This window comes from Gigantopelta aegis, chromosome 6 (genome assembly GCF_016097555.1).
Source record: "Gigantopelta aegis isolate Gae_Host chromosome 6, Gae_host_genome, whole genome shotgun sequence".
In the NCBI taxonomy this organism is placed as follows: domain Eukaryota; kingdom Metazoa; phylum Mollusca; class Gastropoda; order Neomphalida; family Peltospiridae; genus Gigantopelta; species Gigantopelta aegis.
In genome coordinates this window covers 33,076,386-33,096,789 of record NC_054704.1, presented here as the reverse complement: position 1 = coordinate 33,096,789, position 20,404 = coordinate 33,076,386, and the positions used below count along the sequence as shown (strand labels likewise).

The window sequence follows — 20,404 nt, the reverse complement described above, 5'->3', positions numbered from 1 at the left end:
TGTTGATTTGTACTCTTACACTACCCCCCCCCCCCCCCCCGAAAAATACATTCACTCTCATCATTCAAAAAGATGTTTAATGCTTCAAATTCATATTGGTATCATTGGAAAGAGCTAGAAAAGACATTTAAAATGGTCTTTGAATTGTGATGATAGGATAAATATTGAGGGTGCTAATAGTAATACTGCTATGGTATTTTGAAGTCGCCTAATTTAGGGTGGTTTTCGTCAATGGATTTACATTTAAAACAAAAGAAACACTGTGACCATTTTCTTTAAAAATGTGCTTCAAAATGCCATACAACCCTTCATCTGTATCATTGGTAAGAAAGAATCCCACCACTAAGAGATGGGTTATTGCCTCTTAAAATCATCTTATTAGTCATTTTAATTCACTAATAATTAATTAATTACCTACCTAATTACCCGGTAATTAGCGATAGTCCCATTCTGAAAAATGCCCAAAACTTCCTTAATATTTGGAATATTTCAACAAAACCTGCACCAGCAGACGGCAATCAAAAAGTTCTATCAGATTGGTCTATTCTTACTTGAATAATCACATTCAAAACATATTAAAATGAACATCAAAACTGATGAAAATAAACACCGAGCACATGGCTAATTTCAATGTAAACAACAGTCTGGACCAATCATGTGGCAGCATTTGGGTCACGTGACCTAATTTCCAGTCGCGTGCACACTTTTAGAACAAAACATGCCAGACAAAATCATTAACCATCAGTATTATTAAATCCCAAATTTCAATGAAATGCATATCAAAGTCATCTTTGCTTGTTAATAAACTATTCTGATTACAATTTGAAGAATTCCAATGAGATTAACCATCATTATTTTAGGTTGATTATCGAAGTTTTGTTGACAAAACAGCCCATCAACGGCTTGGACACCGGATCCTGCTGCTGGTATAAATCAGTGGCTGTATGTAGGATTGTCTTGAAAATCCACATAAAGGTAGAAAAGAACACATACTACAGGTCTATATAAGTTTGAAAAGAGTCTTTATTCGCCTTTCGACCGGCCTCGGTGGCGTCGTGGCAGGCCATCGGTCTACAGGCTGGTAGGTACTGGGTTCGGATCCCAGTCGAGGCATGGGATTTTTAATCCAGATACCGACTCCAAACCCTGAGTGAGTGCTCCGCAAGGCTCAATGGGTAGGTGTAAACCACTTGCACCGACCAGTGATCCATAACTGGTTCAACAAAGGCCATGGTTTGTGCTATCCTGCCTGTGGGAAGCGCAAATAAAAGATCCCTTGCTGCCTGTCGAAAAAAGAGTAGCCTATGTGGCGACAGCGGGTTTCCTCTTCCAAACAGTGTCAAAATGACCATATGTTTGACGTCCAATAGCCGATGATAAGATAAAAAATCAATGTGCTCTAGTGGCGTCGTTAAATAAAACAAACTTTACTTTTACTCGCCTTTCGGTAAATCGGAGGCATTTTTTATTGGTTATGTATACCGAAATTTTAACAGATGATTTGTGAAACTTCTAGGAATCCTATGGAAATAAATCGAAGACGAGGCAACTGCTGAAAATGTAAACTACGTCATCAGTATAAGTGTAGATTTTCAACCTTGCGCCCAAAAAACACACTTGAAAGTACAGCATTTCCACTGCCCGCTGCACTGCGATTAACCCAGAAACCAGGTATTTGACCTAAGCATATATGCGATGCCTGGGGCCGATTCCCACATACCTATCATGGTAAGGAATACGATACATATCACGAATATGAGGTGATGAATACAAAAGTGAAATGGTTTTGCAGAAAGGAAGAACAATATTTTTTAAAAGGAAAAGGTGTTGTAGGGCAGGGCTTGAACATAAGAATTTGAAAAAGAATTGCCATGGTCAAAAATACCACAATTTTAATCTTGCCTATGGTAATTCTTTTTTTAAAGTGACTTCTGCAGCAAATAAACTTGACTGAAATGTTATTTTGCTGTATGAAGACATTTCAAATGTGCAAATATTAAATACTGACAGATAATGTACACCAGGGGCATAATTCACAAAGCTATCTTAGGTTCTGCTACACAACAAAGCATCCTCTTTGCAAGTCTTTTTGCATTGCACTACAATGTTGCGAGAGAGTAGTGAATTAGGTTCCTAGTGTATACATTTTGCCATTGATGAGGAGCTTTACCAATGGCACAAAAGTGCCATTGGTGATGCTTCCTGCCTACAGCAATTTATATCTCAACAATGGCAATTTACCGTTTGTGCCGTCGTTAAGTTCGAGCCCTGGTAGGGTACAAGTCCAGTGGGTTGAATAAAAAAAAAAGGATTGGTCTATGTGCTTGATCTACTACAAAATCGGACCAGACATTATCAAAACAATCAAATCGGTATTATGTTTTGGTTAGTGTGAATTAGAAACATAAATTGTACAGTTAGCATTACATATATTTATTTGTGTATTCGGTTTAGCTAGTGACGAATACGAATGCAACTACAATACAGATCGCTGTTCGGTGGACTGAATATTTGAGTATATTGTTTCATCCCTAGTCCCCTCAAAATAGTCAATGACAATGTATGTGAAATTGAGCAATTATCGTCCACTGCCTTGTTTCGGTGAGGGACCTGTTTTGGTGGTTGTGTTGATTATGGGCAAAAGTATGTACATTTGAAGATTTCTGACATTGTTGACTATTGGCCTGGTAAAGTGAAGCAAATATCTGTCACATTCATAGAAATTTTTGTAAAAATTAGGTTAAACAAGCAAAGAAAGCAAAATTGAACTTAACTCACTCATAAAAAATTGAATATTTCATAATTCCCTTTTTTATAAAACAACACTAAAATTCCCCAAACAAACCCCATGACAAGAGACTCGGAGATTTATTATGTCATTTATCATACTTCAAGTAATATTAATATTTATGCTTTTCTCCTCTTTTCGGGGGCGGGACATAGCCCAGTTGTAAAGCGCTCACTTGATGCACGGTCGATTTGGGATCGATCCCCGTCAGTGGGCCCATACGACTGGTATATCAAAGGCCATGTTATGTGCTATCCTGTCTGTGGTATGGTGCATATAAAAGATCCTTTGCTGCTAATCGAAAAGAGTAGCTCATGAAGTGGCGACGGCTGGTTTCCTCCCTCAATATCTGTGTGGTCCTTAACCATATGTCTGATGCCATATAACTGTAAATAAAATGTGTTGAGTGTGTCGTTAAATAAACCATTTCCTTCCTTCCTTTCTCCCCTGTTCCTTTTAAATTAAATAATTTAGTTTTAAATTCTTTTTATAATTAATATTAACTAGGTGAAACCTAAAACCGAGCACAAGTCACTGTATAAATATGTGTGTGTATGCCCATGGGCATTTGATTCCTGGTATAAGGGTGATTAGTTAATACTACTTGATGGAACAAGTCATCCGTGTACGCTGTATTGTTGTATATACTATAGTCAATATACGACAGTTATAACATACGCACATGACTAGTTTCATCGAATTAAAGCAATTGTCGTGACAACATATTACTTATGTCACGTTGATCAGAGGCTTCCACCCCTCTTATGTCTGGGAAAAATGTGGGTGACATCTAACAGTAATTAAAGGTAAGTGAGTAATTTATCATTGTTAACAATGTGATTTGGACTTTAGAGCGTTACGTAATTATTGAATGGCGGGATGGAAGGGGGGGCGTCATGACATGTATTGATTATGATATAATGCAATAGTGATGATGTCACATTAATTACGTCACCTACTGGAGAGGCTCCACCCCTCTTGAAGAATATTCCATTATAAACAATTACATGCTTTTTGTCCTAGAAAATCTCGGTGAAGTTGATACATTGTGAGGGTTTTTCTACGATTTCTGTCTTGGCAAAATGTGAGGAAAATATATTGATAATTAAAAATAGAAGAATAATTTGTTGTAATTGTTAACAATGTGGTTCAGATCGACTTTAAAGCATTACATAATTGTTGAACGGTGCTGTATACCTGTATATAATATTATTTTGTAGTGGACACACCTTCATTATTAGTGTTACAGTGTATTATAACAGTGAAAAATAGTCTGGAATCGCTATGTAATTTGCAATGTGCATCTGACAAAAATAACAAGACTCTACAGTTTATATACATAGCCCTTCCCACAGGGAATGCTTTTGTTTTCATACTAGGAATTTACTAAAAGTTAATTATTTCTGAGCCGATTGATTTCTAAATTGCACATAAAAATAGTTTGTTTTGTTTACTTTTTTCTTAACGTGAAACCAAACTGAAATCAGGCCCATTTACAAAAGAAATTATGGTAGGAGGAAAGGATGGACTATAAGTATAAACATTGTTCATTGTATTAATTTTAGTAATTGACAAAGTAACTATACGGCGATGATTATTTAATCTTACTTCCAGATATTCTAGCACATGTATGGTCTTTGATTATTTCTGCAGAATCGCCGGCCTTCATTTAGGACACGGGATGGACCTGAATGTAATGTTATAATTGTATGTCCGAGGTGTAAATATTGTATTTTAAAATATTAAGTACTTACGAAAATGGAAGTCGGTCGATGAGATAAAAATATTGTCAGATTCCTTGTGTAAAATTAAATACATAACAAAGCACATTTATACTGTTCATGTATTTATGAATCAACTGATTAGATTTATATATAATTTTTTTTGTCTCAATGCATATGCGAATTCACCATGTTTTTTCTGATAAAAATCTTATTTTAAAAAACCAATGCATTCTTGTTTTGCACGGTAATGTATCGAATGTATTTTCTAAAAACACAATCCCGATCATACGGTATTTACGAAAATATGATTAATTAGCCTTTTTCTGCAATCATCTTTACCCATTTACTCCATTTTTTGTTTTTTTAACATGATTTCACTTCCATTACAACATTTCGACAAAATGTTCCATTCCTTACATATGGGACTCAATATGGTTAGGTTATTTCACCTTTAAAATTTCACTATTAAATTATTATTATTATTATTTCTGAGCTAATTTGGTATCTGTTTTTCTTTTATTGGGGTCCATGTTTACAAAATCTTAGTATACAGCTGAGATTCAAATCTTTAATGGCATTGCATGCAATTTGTATGCAGTGTAAATGCCATGAATGAAGGAATGAATGTTTAACGACACCCCAGCACGAAAAATACATCTGCTATTGGGTGTCAAACTGTAAATACCATGATGTTGAAATCTCAAGGCATTCATTGTTCCAGACTTGAGTCTCAACTTTAAAAAGTTTATACAAATGGGCCCAAATCTCAAAACATGTCGGAACTTGTTAAAAATAATATTAAATACAAAATTTTTTTTATATAAAAATATGTAAAAAGAATAATAAAAATATTAATTTATTTTATTTTATTAATTATATTATTTAATATTATTTATCCCTTCCTCCTTTCTTGTCTTTTGAGGTCAATTACATTTGTTTCCACCTCAACATTCCAGTACTTATCAACATTTGTCTATTACACCACATACCTGCAAGTTCCCATTACCTTACATATTGGTAGAATATCTTTTATTTATTTTATTTTAAAACTTTGGCCAAGTTTAGTGACTTTTAGGTCTTACCTACTTAATATTACTGGAATTAAAAATATATATATAGAGTTTGATAATCCTTCTCTCTCCCAATCTTTATGTTTGATAACCAATGTACTGTATATCTTTGCCTATAAGTCAATTTTTTTCACCCAAAAATTATTTTCTTTTGTTCAAATATCGTACACTATTGTTCTCATGTGCTGAAAATAAGACATACTTCAATATTTATAAGTTTTTCATGGGTTGACTTATAAACGGGTCAATAAAATAATATGTTTTCATATACAGTATATTTTAAAATAGGATGCCATTAAACATCATAATTATCTGGTTACCAAGCATTTTCAGTATTAAATATTATTGTCTTTTTGACACAGTCAAATATGGGGGGGGGGTGGGGGGGACGGGATGTAGCCCAGTGGTAAAACGCTCGCCTGATGCACAGTTGATTTAGGATTGATCCCTGTCGGTGGCCCCATTGGGCTATTTCTCGTTTCAGCCAGTGCTCCATGACTGGTGTAACAAAGGCTGTGGTATGTACTATCCTATCTGTTGGATGGTGCATATAAAAGATCCCTTGCTGCTAATCAAAAAGAGTAGCCCATGAAGTGGCAACAGTGGGTTTCCTCTCTATATATCTGTATGGTCCTTAACCATATGTCTGACACCATATAACCGTAAATAAAATGTGTTGAGTGCGTCATTAAACAAAACATTTCCTTCATTCCTTCCAATCAAATATGTTTTCTGGTAAAAAAAAGTATAGCTACTAAAAACATTGCTTGATCATATGATAATTTTGGTCTTTAATTTCTCAGATTGGTACCTGGCATGAAGTTTCGTTGCTAATACACTGAAGGATATTTTAAAAACAATCCCCAGTCAATAATAACTCCATATTTATTCACATTGATTCTTTGTTTTGAACTGAGAACCTGAAAATGACTATTTCAAATTCTGTACCTACATGTATACTGACACACAATGAAAACGCAAAACAGATTATTTTTCAATATTTTGTTGTGATTAATGAAAAATATATTTATTGGACTTAAAAAAACAATTTATGAGAGGATATGGTGGATGATTACCATTCTGGAGAGCAAACTGTAGTCTCGCAGCACGATGTCATGATGTTACCATTGTACGGGCGTCTGCATCTGAGTCCAGCCGTTCTGAGTCGACGGATGACCGTCATCGGATGGATAGGCCTTCCATGACGTCCTATCATGTTGCTTGCTGTCATTGTCGCAGTTCTGAACCGATCACGGAGGTGGTGTCGTCAAATCTGCTGATCTTGGCGTGGGGTCATAACAGGACGTTGACCAGGTCGAGGTCGATCACGGACACTCCCAGTCTGTTGATGACATTCAGTAAGTCATCCAATAGTTGATGGATGGACTCTGAATGTCCTAGCAACTTGGCTTTGTGAAGTCTCCCCTTGAACCATGCCCAACGCTCGCTGCCTTTGTTCTTCTCTGAGTCGTGGCATTCTTAATGTGACGAGGAATATGACACCGTTATGTGACTTTTATGTGTCCACATACTGGCATTTCACGTGCATTGCATGCAGCATGATTGAGCATTTAGTAAATGCATTTCACACCATTCTGTGTGTTTCTGCTATTGTATGTGTAACGAGAACAAAACCAGGATTAAAACCCAGACAAAAGTACCAATCAATGGCTCCCTCTCATAAATTGTTATTTTAAGTCCAATAAATATATTTTTCATTAATCACAACAAAATATTGAAAAATATCTGTTTTGCGTTTTCATTGTGTGTCAGTATATATATGTCATGTTTTGTTTCTCTATTACAGAAACATGGGAGAGCTTGGCACTGAAAAGCATCAGGTCTTGAGCCATGTGTTTCATCAGTATGACAGAAAAGGAATTGGGGAACTTTCTCCAATTCAAGTACAGATATTACACGCTGATATAAGAATGGGAGGAATCAGCCTTCCGCAGGTTATATAATAATCTCTAATATTTTACTTTCATGTAAAGGAGGATTACTTCTATGTGGGCATTTAACTTTAAATTTAGCCACTTCATGTATCTTGTTTTAGTTCTGAGAAAACATGCTAATGTGTATGCATGTATAATACTTACACTTTGTTTTTTGACCACATACACACATGACCTTAGAGTGTTGTCGATAGCCCTTCAGCTTTTAAGTTAAAATCATATATACATTACATTTATCAATCTAGCACAGGCTACGTAATAACTACAGCTTATTTATTTTAGTTAACTGGCTACCTAAAATAATTTTAAAAATTACTCATGAATATAGACATTTTTATTTCAAATCTTCCCTATTTTTGATGGTGTATTATAGCTGTTTAAATCTTTTCTTCCAGGTTTTTGCGTCCATCAACTACACATGCAATTCAGGGTCATCCTGTGTTGAAAGTGAATTGTGTGATTTGCTTCAGGAAATGGATAGACGTTATTTTCTTCTACAGAACCTATGCTGGGAGTTCTCCATGTTGGACAGAGAACAGAAAGACACCATTACAGAGGAACAGGCCAGGTTATTGCTTAGGAAATACATTTTTATTTCTTCTCCTGAAGATGTCAATATTTTCCCATTATGTTGATATTATTAAAAAATGTTTTAATATTTATGTGATTACAGTGTTAAAATTTATATTAAATATATATATATCTTCTTTTTTTTTTACTATTAAAGTAACTATGTGGGTTTTTTTAGTATATTTCAGGATAAATGTTTAGAATGCAGTTGATCTGTTTTTAGAGATGTCACAGAAATCCAGTTTGATTTACATTGAGTATTAAACTATAAAACTTGAATACCTGTGATTATTTAGACAGGTAACCGTACTGGTTTCTAGTTTTCTGTCGTGTATCTGAGGTTTTACTGTCACAAATGTAGTTTTATTGGCGATGTCAGCAAGTCAGAAATGGGGTAGGGTTATCTCTGTTCTAATTTTTACTGGTTTATTAAAACAAACCATAACTTTCAGTGAAAATAACTAATACAAAGACTGCTAAGTGGGTATATTGGCAGAAGTTTAGCAATATAATAACATGAGGTGGGAAAGAGGAAAGTCAAAGCGTCGGTGAATCTGACAGACGACATAAATTATTCAGTGTTTGCAAAGGGACATATTTATTCAGGAATGTCAAAAGTTCCAGAGGAAAAAATGCATGTAGAAACATCAGTGTATCTATGGATTCGTTTCCATGAACACAGTGTTCGACAAATGTTTGAGAAAGTCACTAGCCCTCGCAAAAACCTTGTCTGTATTAAAGTAATTCAGTTGATAATTTTCACTAGCTGGGACGGAGGGCTAGTGGATTTGTTGAACCTTGTCTAACATGCTAGTCCTTGATTGCAGATGGCTGGCGCAAGCTGTACATGGGAAATACTTCTCCAAGAGAAAGTGGGAGGAGTTTCTGCGCAGTCGACCAGTTCCTGGTGGCCGGGTGTCATTCCAGGAGATAGAAGTGATGCTCTGTAATATTCCAGACAGAATGACAATTCAGCAGGAAAGACAGGATGAGGAGAGAGAGAAGGATGGTATGATTTGAATTGTCGGTCTTGAATTTATTTTAAATTTGGTCCTTAGTGTTTTATGCAAAAATATTTTGGTTGTTATATGACTAAACTAGTCACAATATTTTAGATGGTAATCATTATTTTAAAAAATCATATTTTATTATTATAAAAGGATTTATTAAATCAGATAATACAATTTATACATTTTTTTTTTAATTAAATGTTTTCATAATCATGAATGTAGCTGGTGCTTGAAATTGTGTAAAAAATTCATGATTTGTCATTTTTCAAATAACCTGTCTTCTAGCCATCTTTTATGTTTCTTGGAAGCATTTTTTACTAAATTTATAATTATTAAATTAAATTCATACATATATTTTTTGTCTTCAGACTTTATTATCACATAAATGTTTAAATGATTTCCCAACAGAAAGACTTCGAAGACAGAGAGAGTTGGAGGAAGCAGCTGAGAAAGAGAGAGAAAGACTAAAACGAGAGCGTGAAGAAGATAAAATGCGGAGAGAACAGGTACATTTCTTAAGATTTATTCCATCTTCGTTGTGGAAGTTCTGGTGTATTAAAGACCATGGAATCTATTGTGGTATTTACTTGATGAAGCCTGACTAGTAGTATTAATTAAGGCCAATATTATTAATTTAATGAGCATTTAAAGTTTGTTTGTTTAATGACACTTCTAGAAAACATTGATTTATTAATCATCGGCTATTGGATGTCAAACATTTGGTAATTTTTACATATAATCATAGAGAAGAAACATGCTACATTTTTCCATTAGTAGCAAGGGATTTTTTATGTGCACCATCCCACAGAGAGGATAGCACATACCACAGCTTTATATACCAGTTGTCTGGCATTGGCAGGGCCCACCGATGGGGATCGATCACAGAACAATCGCACACCAAGTGAGCGCTTTACCACTAGATTACATCCCACCCCTAATGAGCATTTATAACTCTTAAATCAGGTTGCAGATGATTCTAAAAGATATATTAACAACTTTTTATTCTTTGTGCATACATTCAGATTGATAAATAAATTGTTAAAATAGTAAATAGTAATTAATGTAACCATGTTAAATACGAATCTGTAGATTTTAATTGTAGGTGGTTTTGGTAATGTAAAGTTCATATTACTTGAAACTTCAATGGCTTAGTTAATGGTTTATAGATGCTGTTTCATGTGGGTTTTTTAATAAGATTTTCATGTCAACGAGTGATGTGTAAAAACCGTATTTTCACGAATTGTAAAACAATGAGTGAAAATATGGTTTTCACACATCACGAGTAAAATCGTATTTAAAAAACCACCATGAAATAGTCTATTTATTATATACATCTTTCCTAATTTTTGACAATATCTTTAGCTTATCCTATCAAAAACACGCCACGATATATTTCTTCCAGTGGAACTTTTCCAAAATATTTACTTGACCATAGACATTTTAAAAGAAATTTGAATAAAAATTATCTTTATTTAATTATTAAATTAACATTTATTTAATAATACTGCTGTGCAAACATACCTGACAAAGCAATCCTCAAAAAACCCACACAAAAACAAAACAAATCAAACTTTGTTAAATTCTTACACATACACTCAATGACAGTACATTGTGTCATCATTATTTAACTTCGTTTTCAATTCGATTTAGATGTTTTATCGTAATTGCACTACATATCCCTTTTTTATAGGTACATTGGTAATCATCAAACTTAAATACGAAGAAACGAGACAAAGGGAGATAATTTAATTATGAACTTTTACAAAAAAGTAAATATGATTTCTATATTTTCACTGTATTTTAAAATACAGTGAAAATATGACTTTTCACCGGATATCACTTTTATGGTTTCCGTAGATCTACATATTTCATTGTCATGTACATAATAAATTTTATTATTTAAGGAAAAGAAGAAAAGTGATGATGACAGAAAAAGAAAGGAGTTGGAAGAGGAAGGTAAAACAGTTATTAATTCTGATAATAATAACTTTTATTTTTATAGGATAAATGTTTTTTGGGTGAAATTCAAAGACAGCAACGTAAGAAAAATAGTATTAACTATTTCAGGAGGAGTTTGTTTGTACGGTCTAGTATGAACTGAATAGGGTAATAAACATTCTAATGTGTCAGAAAGGTCCATGTCCCAGTGGCCAAGTCCATGGTTTGTCAAATGCCATGTAAATCAGTGCAATAAATTTGAATCCTGCCAATTAACTTTCAGATATGAAATATAACATATATAAAAGCATTACTGAAGTCTGGAGTAGTCGGTTATAATGTCATATTGGTCCAATATCTAGGGTTTTTTCTATTTTTTAAATTTCCTTTGCATCCAAGTAATTTCAAAACATTTTCAAGCTGATTTTATTAATTAAAATTGTGTGTTTATAATATTATTTGTTCTTTTGGGTGCATAATGTACATTTGTATAAAAACAGTTGTGAGCCACTTGACTGATTGTTGTACATAATTTGTTTACAGAGAGGAAGAGGCGAGAGGAAGAAGAAAGACGCAGACGGGAAGAGGAAGAGGTTTGTGGGATAAATATAATTATAATATCAGACCTTGGTCCGGTATCAGGACGGGATTTAGTTTAGTCGGTTGAGTGCTTCCCTGGGATGCTTGAGTGGCAGGATCGAACCACCTCGGTCAATCCATTCAACTGATGGCAATGGGTTTTTCTCATTCCAACCAATGTACCACAACTGGTTAAAGGCTGTGGTATGTGCTTTCCTGTCTGGGTCCCTTGCTGCTAATGGAAAAATGTAGGAGGGTTCTGATGACTACATGTCAAAATTACCAAATGTTTAACATCCAATGGCCGATGATTAATTAATCAATGTGCTCTAGTGGTGACATTAAACAAAACAAACTTTAATGTTTTGGTCCAGTAGTATGTTGTATTTCAGTGTTAAAGTGTTTGCCTTTTATGTGGCTCCTTTAGTTGATCAACTGGATTGTTTTACATTTCCAACCAATGCTTCATAACTGGTATTTAAAAGACTGGCGTGTACCGTCATGTCTCTGATATAGTGCTTATAAAAGGGGTGAGATGTAGTTCAATCAGTAGTATGTACCGCCATGTCTCTGATATAGTGCTTATAAAAGGGGTGAGATGTAGTTAATCAGTGGTGTGTACCGCCATGTCTCTGATATAGTGCTTATAAAAGGGGTGAGATGTAGCTCAATCAGTGGTGTGTACCGTCATGTCTCTGATGTAGTGCTTATAAAAGGGGTGAGATGTAGTTCAGTCTGTGGTGTGTACCGTCATGTCTCTGATATAGTGCTTATAAAAGGGGTGAGATGTAGTTCAGTCTGTGGTGTGTACCGTCATGTCTCTGATATAGTGCTTATAAAAGGGGTGAGATGTAGCTCAATCAGTGGTGTGTACCGCCATGTCTCTGATATAGTGCTTATAAAAGGGGTGAGATGTAGCTCAATCAGTGGTATGTACCGCCATGTCTCTGATATAGTGCTTATAAAAGGGGTGAGATGTAGCACAATCAGTGAGATGTACCATCATGTCTCTGATATAGTGTTTATAAAAGGGGTGAGATGTAGCTCAATCAGTGGTGTGTACCGCCATGTCTCTGATATAGTGGTTATAAAAGGGGTGAGATGTAGTCTCAATCTGTGGTGTGTACCGCCATGTCTCTGATATAGTGTTTATAAAAGGGGTGAGATGTAGTCTCAATCAGTGGTATGTACCGCCATGTCTCTGATATAGTGTTTATAAAAGGGGTGAGATGTAGCTCAATCAGTGGGGTGTTCACCTGAGCTGCTTGGTCAGAGGATTGAACTACCTCAGTGGATCCATTGGATGTTTTCCCAATCCCAGCTAGTGCCCACAACTGGTATATCAAAGGCTGCTGTCCTGTCTGTCAGAAAGTGCATATAAAATATTCTTTGCAGCTGATGGAAAAAATTTATTGGGTTTGCTCTGAAGACTGTGTGTCATAATTACTAAGTGTTTTACATCCAATAGCCGATGGTGTGCTATTGTGATGTTGAGCAAAATGAACATCTTAATGTTAAAACAGATTGGTTACCACCAATTGGTAAAAATAGACTAAGGCGGCAGCAGGCCTCTTCTTTCACGCTTTGGACCAAGTGTTGACATTAAAATGTGTCAGACATTTAATACACAAAGTTTATGTTGAATTTCTTTCAGTTCTCACATTCTGTAACTGGTTGCCATATGTTACAGATCTAATAACTGCTGAATAAACAATATACTGAGCTGTCATTAACATGGTCATTTTTTTCCATCATATCTTTGTTGTTATACAAAGTTTTACATTCAAATGAATTTGTAACAAAATATCCCCCTTTTTGAGATCATGTGCATGTTTGCAAATAAGTTGAGGACCATTTTACTCAATATTAACTTTGTGATTCGGTTATATTTGTAATGTTTTATGTGGTGGTTATAACATAGACCAGCTGTATATTAAACCATTGTAAATTCTTGTTGTTGACATAGATAAATCTTAAAGGATAGTGTAAACTTGGTATTCCAGAGCTAAATCTCATTAATCAGCATAGTATGTTTTCAAAATAACTGCCTGGATTACTACAGCTTTGTTTTACTCATCATGGATAGTATGTTTTCAAAATAACTGCCTGGATTACTACAGCTTTGTTTTACTCATCATGGATAGTGATTTCCCTAGAAATTAGGCAAGGCATGGTAGACCAAACACTTTTGAGGCATTTTCACCATTTTTGGGGCACTTGTTTTAATTAAAATACAATTTTTTTAAAATTAAAATAAACATTAATGTAATTTATGTGCTTGCTTTAATAAATGAATGGCAAAAGATATAAAAGCCATATTTTATTAATTAATAATACCTTTTAGGGTGTTTTATAAAGGCAATTTTAGAATGAATTACTGAAAAAGGCTTGTTTAATCTCAGGGCAGCATGGCGTTGTTTGAGGCAAGATGGTGCTAGACTATTGAGGCATGGTGCTGCACCATACTAAAACAAGCTAGGGAAAACACTAATGGATGACAGATTTATGCTTGGTGTCACATGTGTATTGTGGGTTTTTTAAAGGAAAAAGAACGACTGAGAAAACTACAGGAGGAAGAAGAAAGAAAAAGAAAAGAAGATGAAGAAAAATATAAAGATGTAGAGAACATCAAGGAGGTAATTAACTCTTCAGTTTTTTTTATACTTATGTTTTAATAGTGTTAATGTAAATTACAGCTGGCAGGTGATATAGTTACCATTCCTCCAAATCCCTTGCCAATTACAAAAAGTCATACTGGATATTACATTTTAAGGTACAAGATTATATCTAGTTGTGTTACAGTTACTGCATTAACTATGAGTGGTATGCATGTTATTGCAAACTTTTGATGTTTTTATTGTCAGCAGATAGTCGTAAGTTCAACAACAGAAGCAACTATTGGCTGTTAATAAAAACATTGAAATTGTGCAATGACCATGCATATTACAAGTATGCAGTAACTGACAGTGAGTGATGTTGCATGACGAGATAGAAAGTTTTGCTCGATGAAAGGTGGAGTTTAAATAGTGTGCAGTTGTACTGATTTATTGCAGACAAGTGTGGTACAGATCTAGTTAATGGTATTGCTTGTCTGTTTTTGTACAGGAAGCTGAAAGGAAAGAGAAAGAGGCGCGGGATCACTTAGATCGACTGAAGAAAAGCAAGGAAGTTGAGAAAGACAGATACAGGAAACAAGAAATTGAAATGGAGGAATCGAAAGTTAAAAAGATATTAACAGGTATTGTTTTAAATTTTGCATTAACTTAAATTGTACAATTTTAAATTTTGCATCCAAACAGTCTTTTTTTATAATCCATTCACAGCTAAATAATATTTTGGGGAGAAAAAAAGTTATGAGTTTTAGTCTTAAGTGTTCCAAAGAAATCCTTTTGTACCACTCTCTTTAATGCACATTAATAAAATTTTATATAAAATTGGCAGTCAAGGCAAAATAGACTATTGTTTGCATGAATAAAATTATGAAAATTAATAACAATTTTCATTACATTCATATCATATCTTGTTTTTTCTAAAGAGTACAGAAACCAGCGAATCCGCTACCAGCTGAAGGTAGCTATCAAGTCACGTGACCGCTACCAGCTGGAGTACTCCATCACCGAGTTCAAGAAGGCTGATATCCGAGATGAGGACATGGACTTGGAGAAGGCTGAACGACTCCTCAAAGAGTTCTCTGCCCGTGATGGTGTGTTACTGAAAACAAACTGGTCATTTATTTACAAATCAAATTGTGCTGTGCTAGGATTTTGGACTTTCTTTTCTTTGTTTTGTAAACTTGTTATTTTATTTTTCTAGGAAGTTGTTAAACAAAACCCTATATTATTAGTTAATGCATAAGTTATGAATAGCAATCACTTTAAGATTATAAAACGTTGGCCCAAGAGTTCTGTATCATGATTACTATCTGGATCTCATTTGCAAACTACAGTTTAATTTTTTAGGTTATTTTTTGTTAACTATGTGACAGATTTGGATATCGTAATATTCAAGGGAATTATACAAGTTACATAATTTAATTTCTGAGCTTATATGTTGTTTATTAAATGTCACATGATTGCATAAGAGAACGAACAAGACAAAGGTACAGCTAGTTTAACTTCTGAATTGATATGTTGACTAAATATTACAGATATACATAAGTTGATAACTAAAAGACATGTTTACAGTTTTGTTTAGAGGTATACTGTATATACCGTTTGGTATCGGTATCATGTCAATACCGATTTACCATACTAAGCAAATTTCAAAATACCAGAATTTCGGTATTGAAAATTGTTATCCGTCATTTAGTAAAGCACTAACAAAATAGGCATGCAGAACATTTTGCCAAATTATTTATTTTACTTTAAAAATGGTAAAACCCCAGTTATTTCCTAACAAAATAACAATAATTACATGAAAATATTTCTCCAAATTAAAATAAAATTCTCGAATTGTTTTCAAAAATCGCAATTGGTGAATTTGGCGAGTGCCTGAGCTAGCTCTGAATTTACTTCGTGATCTTATTTTTTGTGTACTGAATGTTGCAGATCTGCACAAGGCAATGACTAAGAGAGAGATACAGGATCTGGAAAAGGCGCTGTCGTTCGTCAAGAAGCATGGCTTTGAGGCACAGCTGGCGAGTGAAGTGATGGAGGCGAACCAGATGCTGGTGCGACTGAAACGACTCGAGCGTATCCGCCACGAGATCCTGGAGCTGAAGCAGTCGACCGTGGCCGAGATTCGCAGCTACCAGAATCCACCAGTTATTGTCCATACTGTCATGACAGTCACCTTTCTCTTGTTGGGACATAAAGAGAAAGAAACTAAGGTAACCAATGGATTGACCTGTAATTAATTATTAAATATTAATGCAGTGTGATCAGACCTCATTGTTTAAGGGGATCTGTGACACTGGCTCCCCATCACTCCCCTGAGATAACTTCAAGGGGAGTAATGTTTAGCTCCCCTTAGATTGTGAATTAAAAGAAGAAAAACAAGAATTACAAAAGGATTAAATATCAGTGCTTAATATGGTAATATTTTAAATGACTCCTAAGTTAGATATACTTCCCTCATTTTTTTTTTCATGGTGAGGTCTGTTACTGTAATTAATACAAAGTATTTTAAGCTACGATATGTTCCAGTCAGTTTTCATATATTTGCTAAATATTTGTTCCCAAGAAAGGTGATTGCTAATAAAAATAATAATAATTTAATAAAAAAAACTAAATCACATCTTTATTTCACTTTCTTGTTAATTGTTTTGTGTTTAGGATTGGAAAGCTGTCCAGGCTCTTGTTGGTAAGACTGGTAAAGAGAGTTTGAAGCGATGCTGCATCCAGTGTGAAGCTGACAAGATTCCATTAGCCGCAGCGAAGCGAGCCAAGACGCTGCTGGCAAAGTATGACCTGGACGAGGTGCGGGATGTGTCGGCCGGAGCAGCCACCTTTTATGTTTGGGTGAGTCATAGTATTTACTGTTATCACTGAAAAATGAGGGTGGAAATTGGCTTAGTCGGGGCGGGATGTAGCCCACTGGTAAAGCACTCGCTTGATCTGCAGTCAGTCTGTGATCGATTCCTTTTGGTGGACCCATTGGGCTATTTCTCATTCCAGCCAGTGCACCACGACTGGTATATCAAAGGCAGTGGTATGTGCTGTCCTGTCTGTGGGATGGTGACTATAAAAGATCTCTTGCTACTAATGGAAAAATATAGTGACTATATGTCAAAATTACCAAATGTTTGACATCCAATAAATCAATGTGCTCTAGTGGAGTCGTTAATAAAAAAAAAAAGCTCAGTCGGTAGAGTGCTCGCCTTAGGTGCTTGGGTCATAGGATTGAATCAACTTGGTGGACACATTCCCTGATTAGGTTTTTTTATGTCCCGACCAGTACCCCACGACTGGGACATGAAAGACTGTGGTATGTGCTGACCTGTCTGTTGGAAAGTGCGTAAAAAGATCTCTTGCTTCTGATGGAAAAATGTAAGACTATGTCAAAATTATCAAATGTTTGGCATTCAGTAGTCAATGATTAATAAATCAGTGATGTAAAACAATTTTAAGTAAAATTTAATTTACTACATACAATATGAAATTCCAAAAAATTAACTAAATTTGAGATTTACACTAGCTTTGGAAACATCACCTCAGCCATTGTTAAAACATCTAACACCATCATTAGTGCTTTTTAGAGATTTTGTTTATTGTTAGACCTAATTCAAAATAGTTGCAACTAAATATTGTGTATTCATAAACATGATTTTTGTCTGTTGTAAACATAGTAAAATAATGTATAATCGTACTCCACTAATTTTTATTTTAAATTTGTTTTTGACAGGCAACAACCATGATCGAAGAAGCCATTGACCTTCAGACTAAATAACTGCAAGTGGTTTGGTTCATATGATGAATGTCTTCAGAAAAAAAAAAAAAAAATACATTTCATATATTACCACCAAAATCTATACAGACATGAAATTGTTTTGCTGATTTACAAAATTTTTAGCATTTTATTTTACTGTAACTTCAATAAGAAATAGTTTTTCTGTACATCATACTCATTCCAGAACCATTGTTAAAGCATTAGAAAGCTTTAAGAAAGCTAGATCCAGTACTTTTTGAGACTTTAATGAATCACAGTTACAGTGCAGTATGCAGTTTGTGTGGCTGACTGATGACTAAATATTATAGCTATCAGTGATGGCGATATAGTTTTTTTTTAATCAGTTGTCACTCTTGTCAGTTTATATATTATACGGTGAAACCCGTCTAAACCAGACAATCATGGGACCAAGTAAAATGTCAGGTTTTAAGGAATATCCTGTTTAGATAGGTTCCGTACTAATATTTAACAAGGGACCATGAAAAATGTCCGGTATTGCTTTGGGTTTTTTTTATCAACTATTACTCTTGTCAGTTTATATATTATACAGTGAAACACCTCTAAACCAGACACACATGGGACCAAGTAAAAAGTAAGGTTTTAAGGACTATCCCGTTTAGATTTTGTTCCATACTGATATTTTAACATGGGACCATGAAAAATGTCCGGTATTGAAAGAATTCAGGTTTACAGAGGATCTGGTTTTGAGGGGGTTTTCTCTACTTGTATATAATTATTTGTACCTGTGTTATTAATGACAGATCATTCTTCTTTAGAAATATAATGCAGTGAAACCCCTAAACCGGACACCCTTGGAACAAGTAAAATGTCCGGTTTCAAGAGGTATCCTGTTTTGAGAGGTTAGGTTCTGTACTGATTTTTATAAGGGACTCTGTAAAACGTCCAGTTTGAGGGAATTCCAGTTTTGAGACGTTTCACTGTACTTTGTTAGTCTGAGCTCTATGGTAAATGTAAATAGATGACTTATAGACATTTGTTACTACATATTTGCTCCATTTGGTGATGTTTTTATTTGTCATGGAGACGTGTTAATATCTGTGATATGTTTGATGCTTTAATTTATCAGACAAATATTTGGGTTATTTCGTATTAACAGGTAGGCTAATGTTTAAAAAACAAACGAACAAAAATCATGTTTATTATGTAATTTATGTTGTGATTAACAGTTACTGGTGACGTGTATTGTTTAATTTTAACAGTTTGTGTGGAGTACACAAGGTTATTGATTAGGTAAATTGATAATACCCATTTGAGTTATTTTGTATTAACAGGTAATGTTTCAAAAGCAAACAAACAAAAATCATGTTTATTATGTAATTTATATTGTGATTAACAGTTACTGGTGACATATGTATTGTTTAATTTTAAAGGTTCATGTGGAGTGCACAAGGTTGTTGTTTAGGTAAATTGATAATACGTACCACAACAACTGCTGCAGTTCAGTATCTTAATATATTCGTGGGTTTGGTTGCTGTTGATCAGCATTTATATTTTTATAATATCAACAAGATGTCCGTCCATTGCTTTTATTTATATAACTACATTTAATATTTTTATTAATATATTTTTATAATTCTAATATGATACTGGGGCATGTTCTTGTGTTACATTGTTTTGTTTAAATCTTTTTTACTATTCAATAAATAACATAAGAAAATAATGGTATTTAGTGTTATCAAAAAGTTTACTCGGTGTACTGTGAGCAGTAGGTCCTCCACGAGTCCCAACTCGACCCAGTTCTGAGTACCTGCCATACTAGATATTAATGAGACCAAGAAATATTAATTCCAGCGCTGAACATGGATGTTAAATCATGACATTGTATTGCATTCCACACATTCAACTTTTGTTTTTTACTCCATGTCTCATAGCCCTATAGTGTAACCAGTGGCAAGTGTATGGCAAAATGATGTAAAAATTAAAAATGAGAGTTCTCTTGCATTGGTATTAGAGTCCTGTGAATGGACTCCAGTATTTCTAGACTTGGTCTGTGCCCGAGTACTCTTGGAGATTCTGGTGAGCAGTAGAGTGTTTGGGAGAGGGGTGTTTGGTTACTAAGTTAGATGGGACCAAGCACAGAACCGCATTATTTGTGCTTCAGATTTCCATCTGTGCTCTAGTATGTTTCAGCATTTGTTGTAAATTTCTGGTCTGTTTTTGAGAAACAAAATGGAATATATAAACATCTATAAGTTATCATGTAATGATGGGGCTGCAGTTTAGCTTTAGTATAAAGTTTAAATTTCTATGGGGCAGCCTGTCTTAATGGTTTTGTGATCAGGCCATTGGAATTGAAGCTGTTGCCCAAAGCTAGTTTTCAAGACTTGGTGAATAAATGTACACAGACTACTTCTCTCTGACT

The 20,404-nt window shown here is 34.5% G+C and overlaps 1 protein-coding gene across 1 annotated transcript; it reads left to right on the top strand.

Annotated features, from left to right (window-relative positions):
* The first annotated feature begins 1,346 nt into the window (after window positions 1-1,346).
* On the top strand, window positions 1,347-19,702 carry LOC121375263 (trichohyalin-like). The gene is made up of 13 exons (XM_041502635.1): window positions 1,347-1,671; window positions 7,390-7,537; window positions 7,933-8,105; window positions 8,935-9,116; window positions 9,526-9,623; window positions 11,022-11,073; window positions 11,599-11,648; window positions 14,178-14,270; window positions 14,740-14,872; window positions 15,170-15,337; window positions 16,182-16,462; window positions 16,908-17,093; window positions 17,977-19,702. Exons 2-13 carry the CDS (start codon window positions 7,394-7,396, stop codon window positions 18,019-18,021), a joined length of 1,605 nt encoding a protein of 534 aa, XP_041358569.1. The 5' UTR covers window positions 1,347-1,671; window positions 7,390-7,393; the 3' UTR covers window positions 18,022-19,702.
* Window positions 19,703-20,404: the final 702 nt, after the last annotated feature.

Bases quoted from the DNA above. Each gene is read 5' to 3' on its own strand.
- LOC121375263 (XM_041502635.1), top strand. From the start codon at position 7,394: ATGGGAGAGCTTGGCACTGAAAAGCATCAGGTCTTGAGCCATGTGTTT. The intron at 9,117-9,525 runs GTATGATTTGAA...ATTTCCCAACAG, and splicing joins TGAGGAGAGAGAGAAGGATG to AAAGACTTCGAAGACAGAGA. The intron at 11,649-14,177 runs GTTTGTGGGATA...GGTTTTTTAAAG, and splicing joins GCAGACGGGAAGAGGAAGAG to GAAAAAGAACGACTGAGAAA.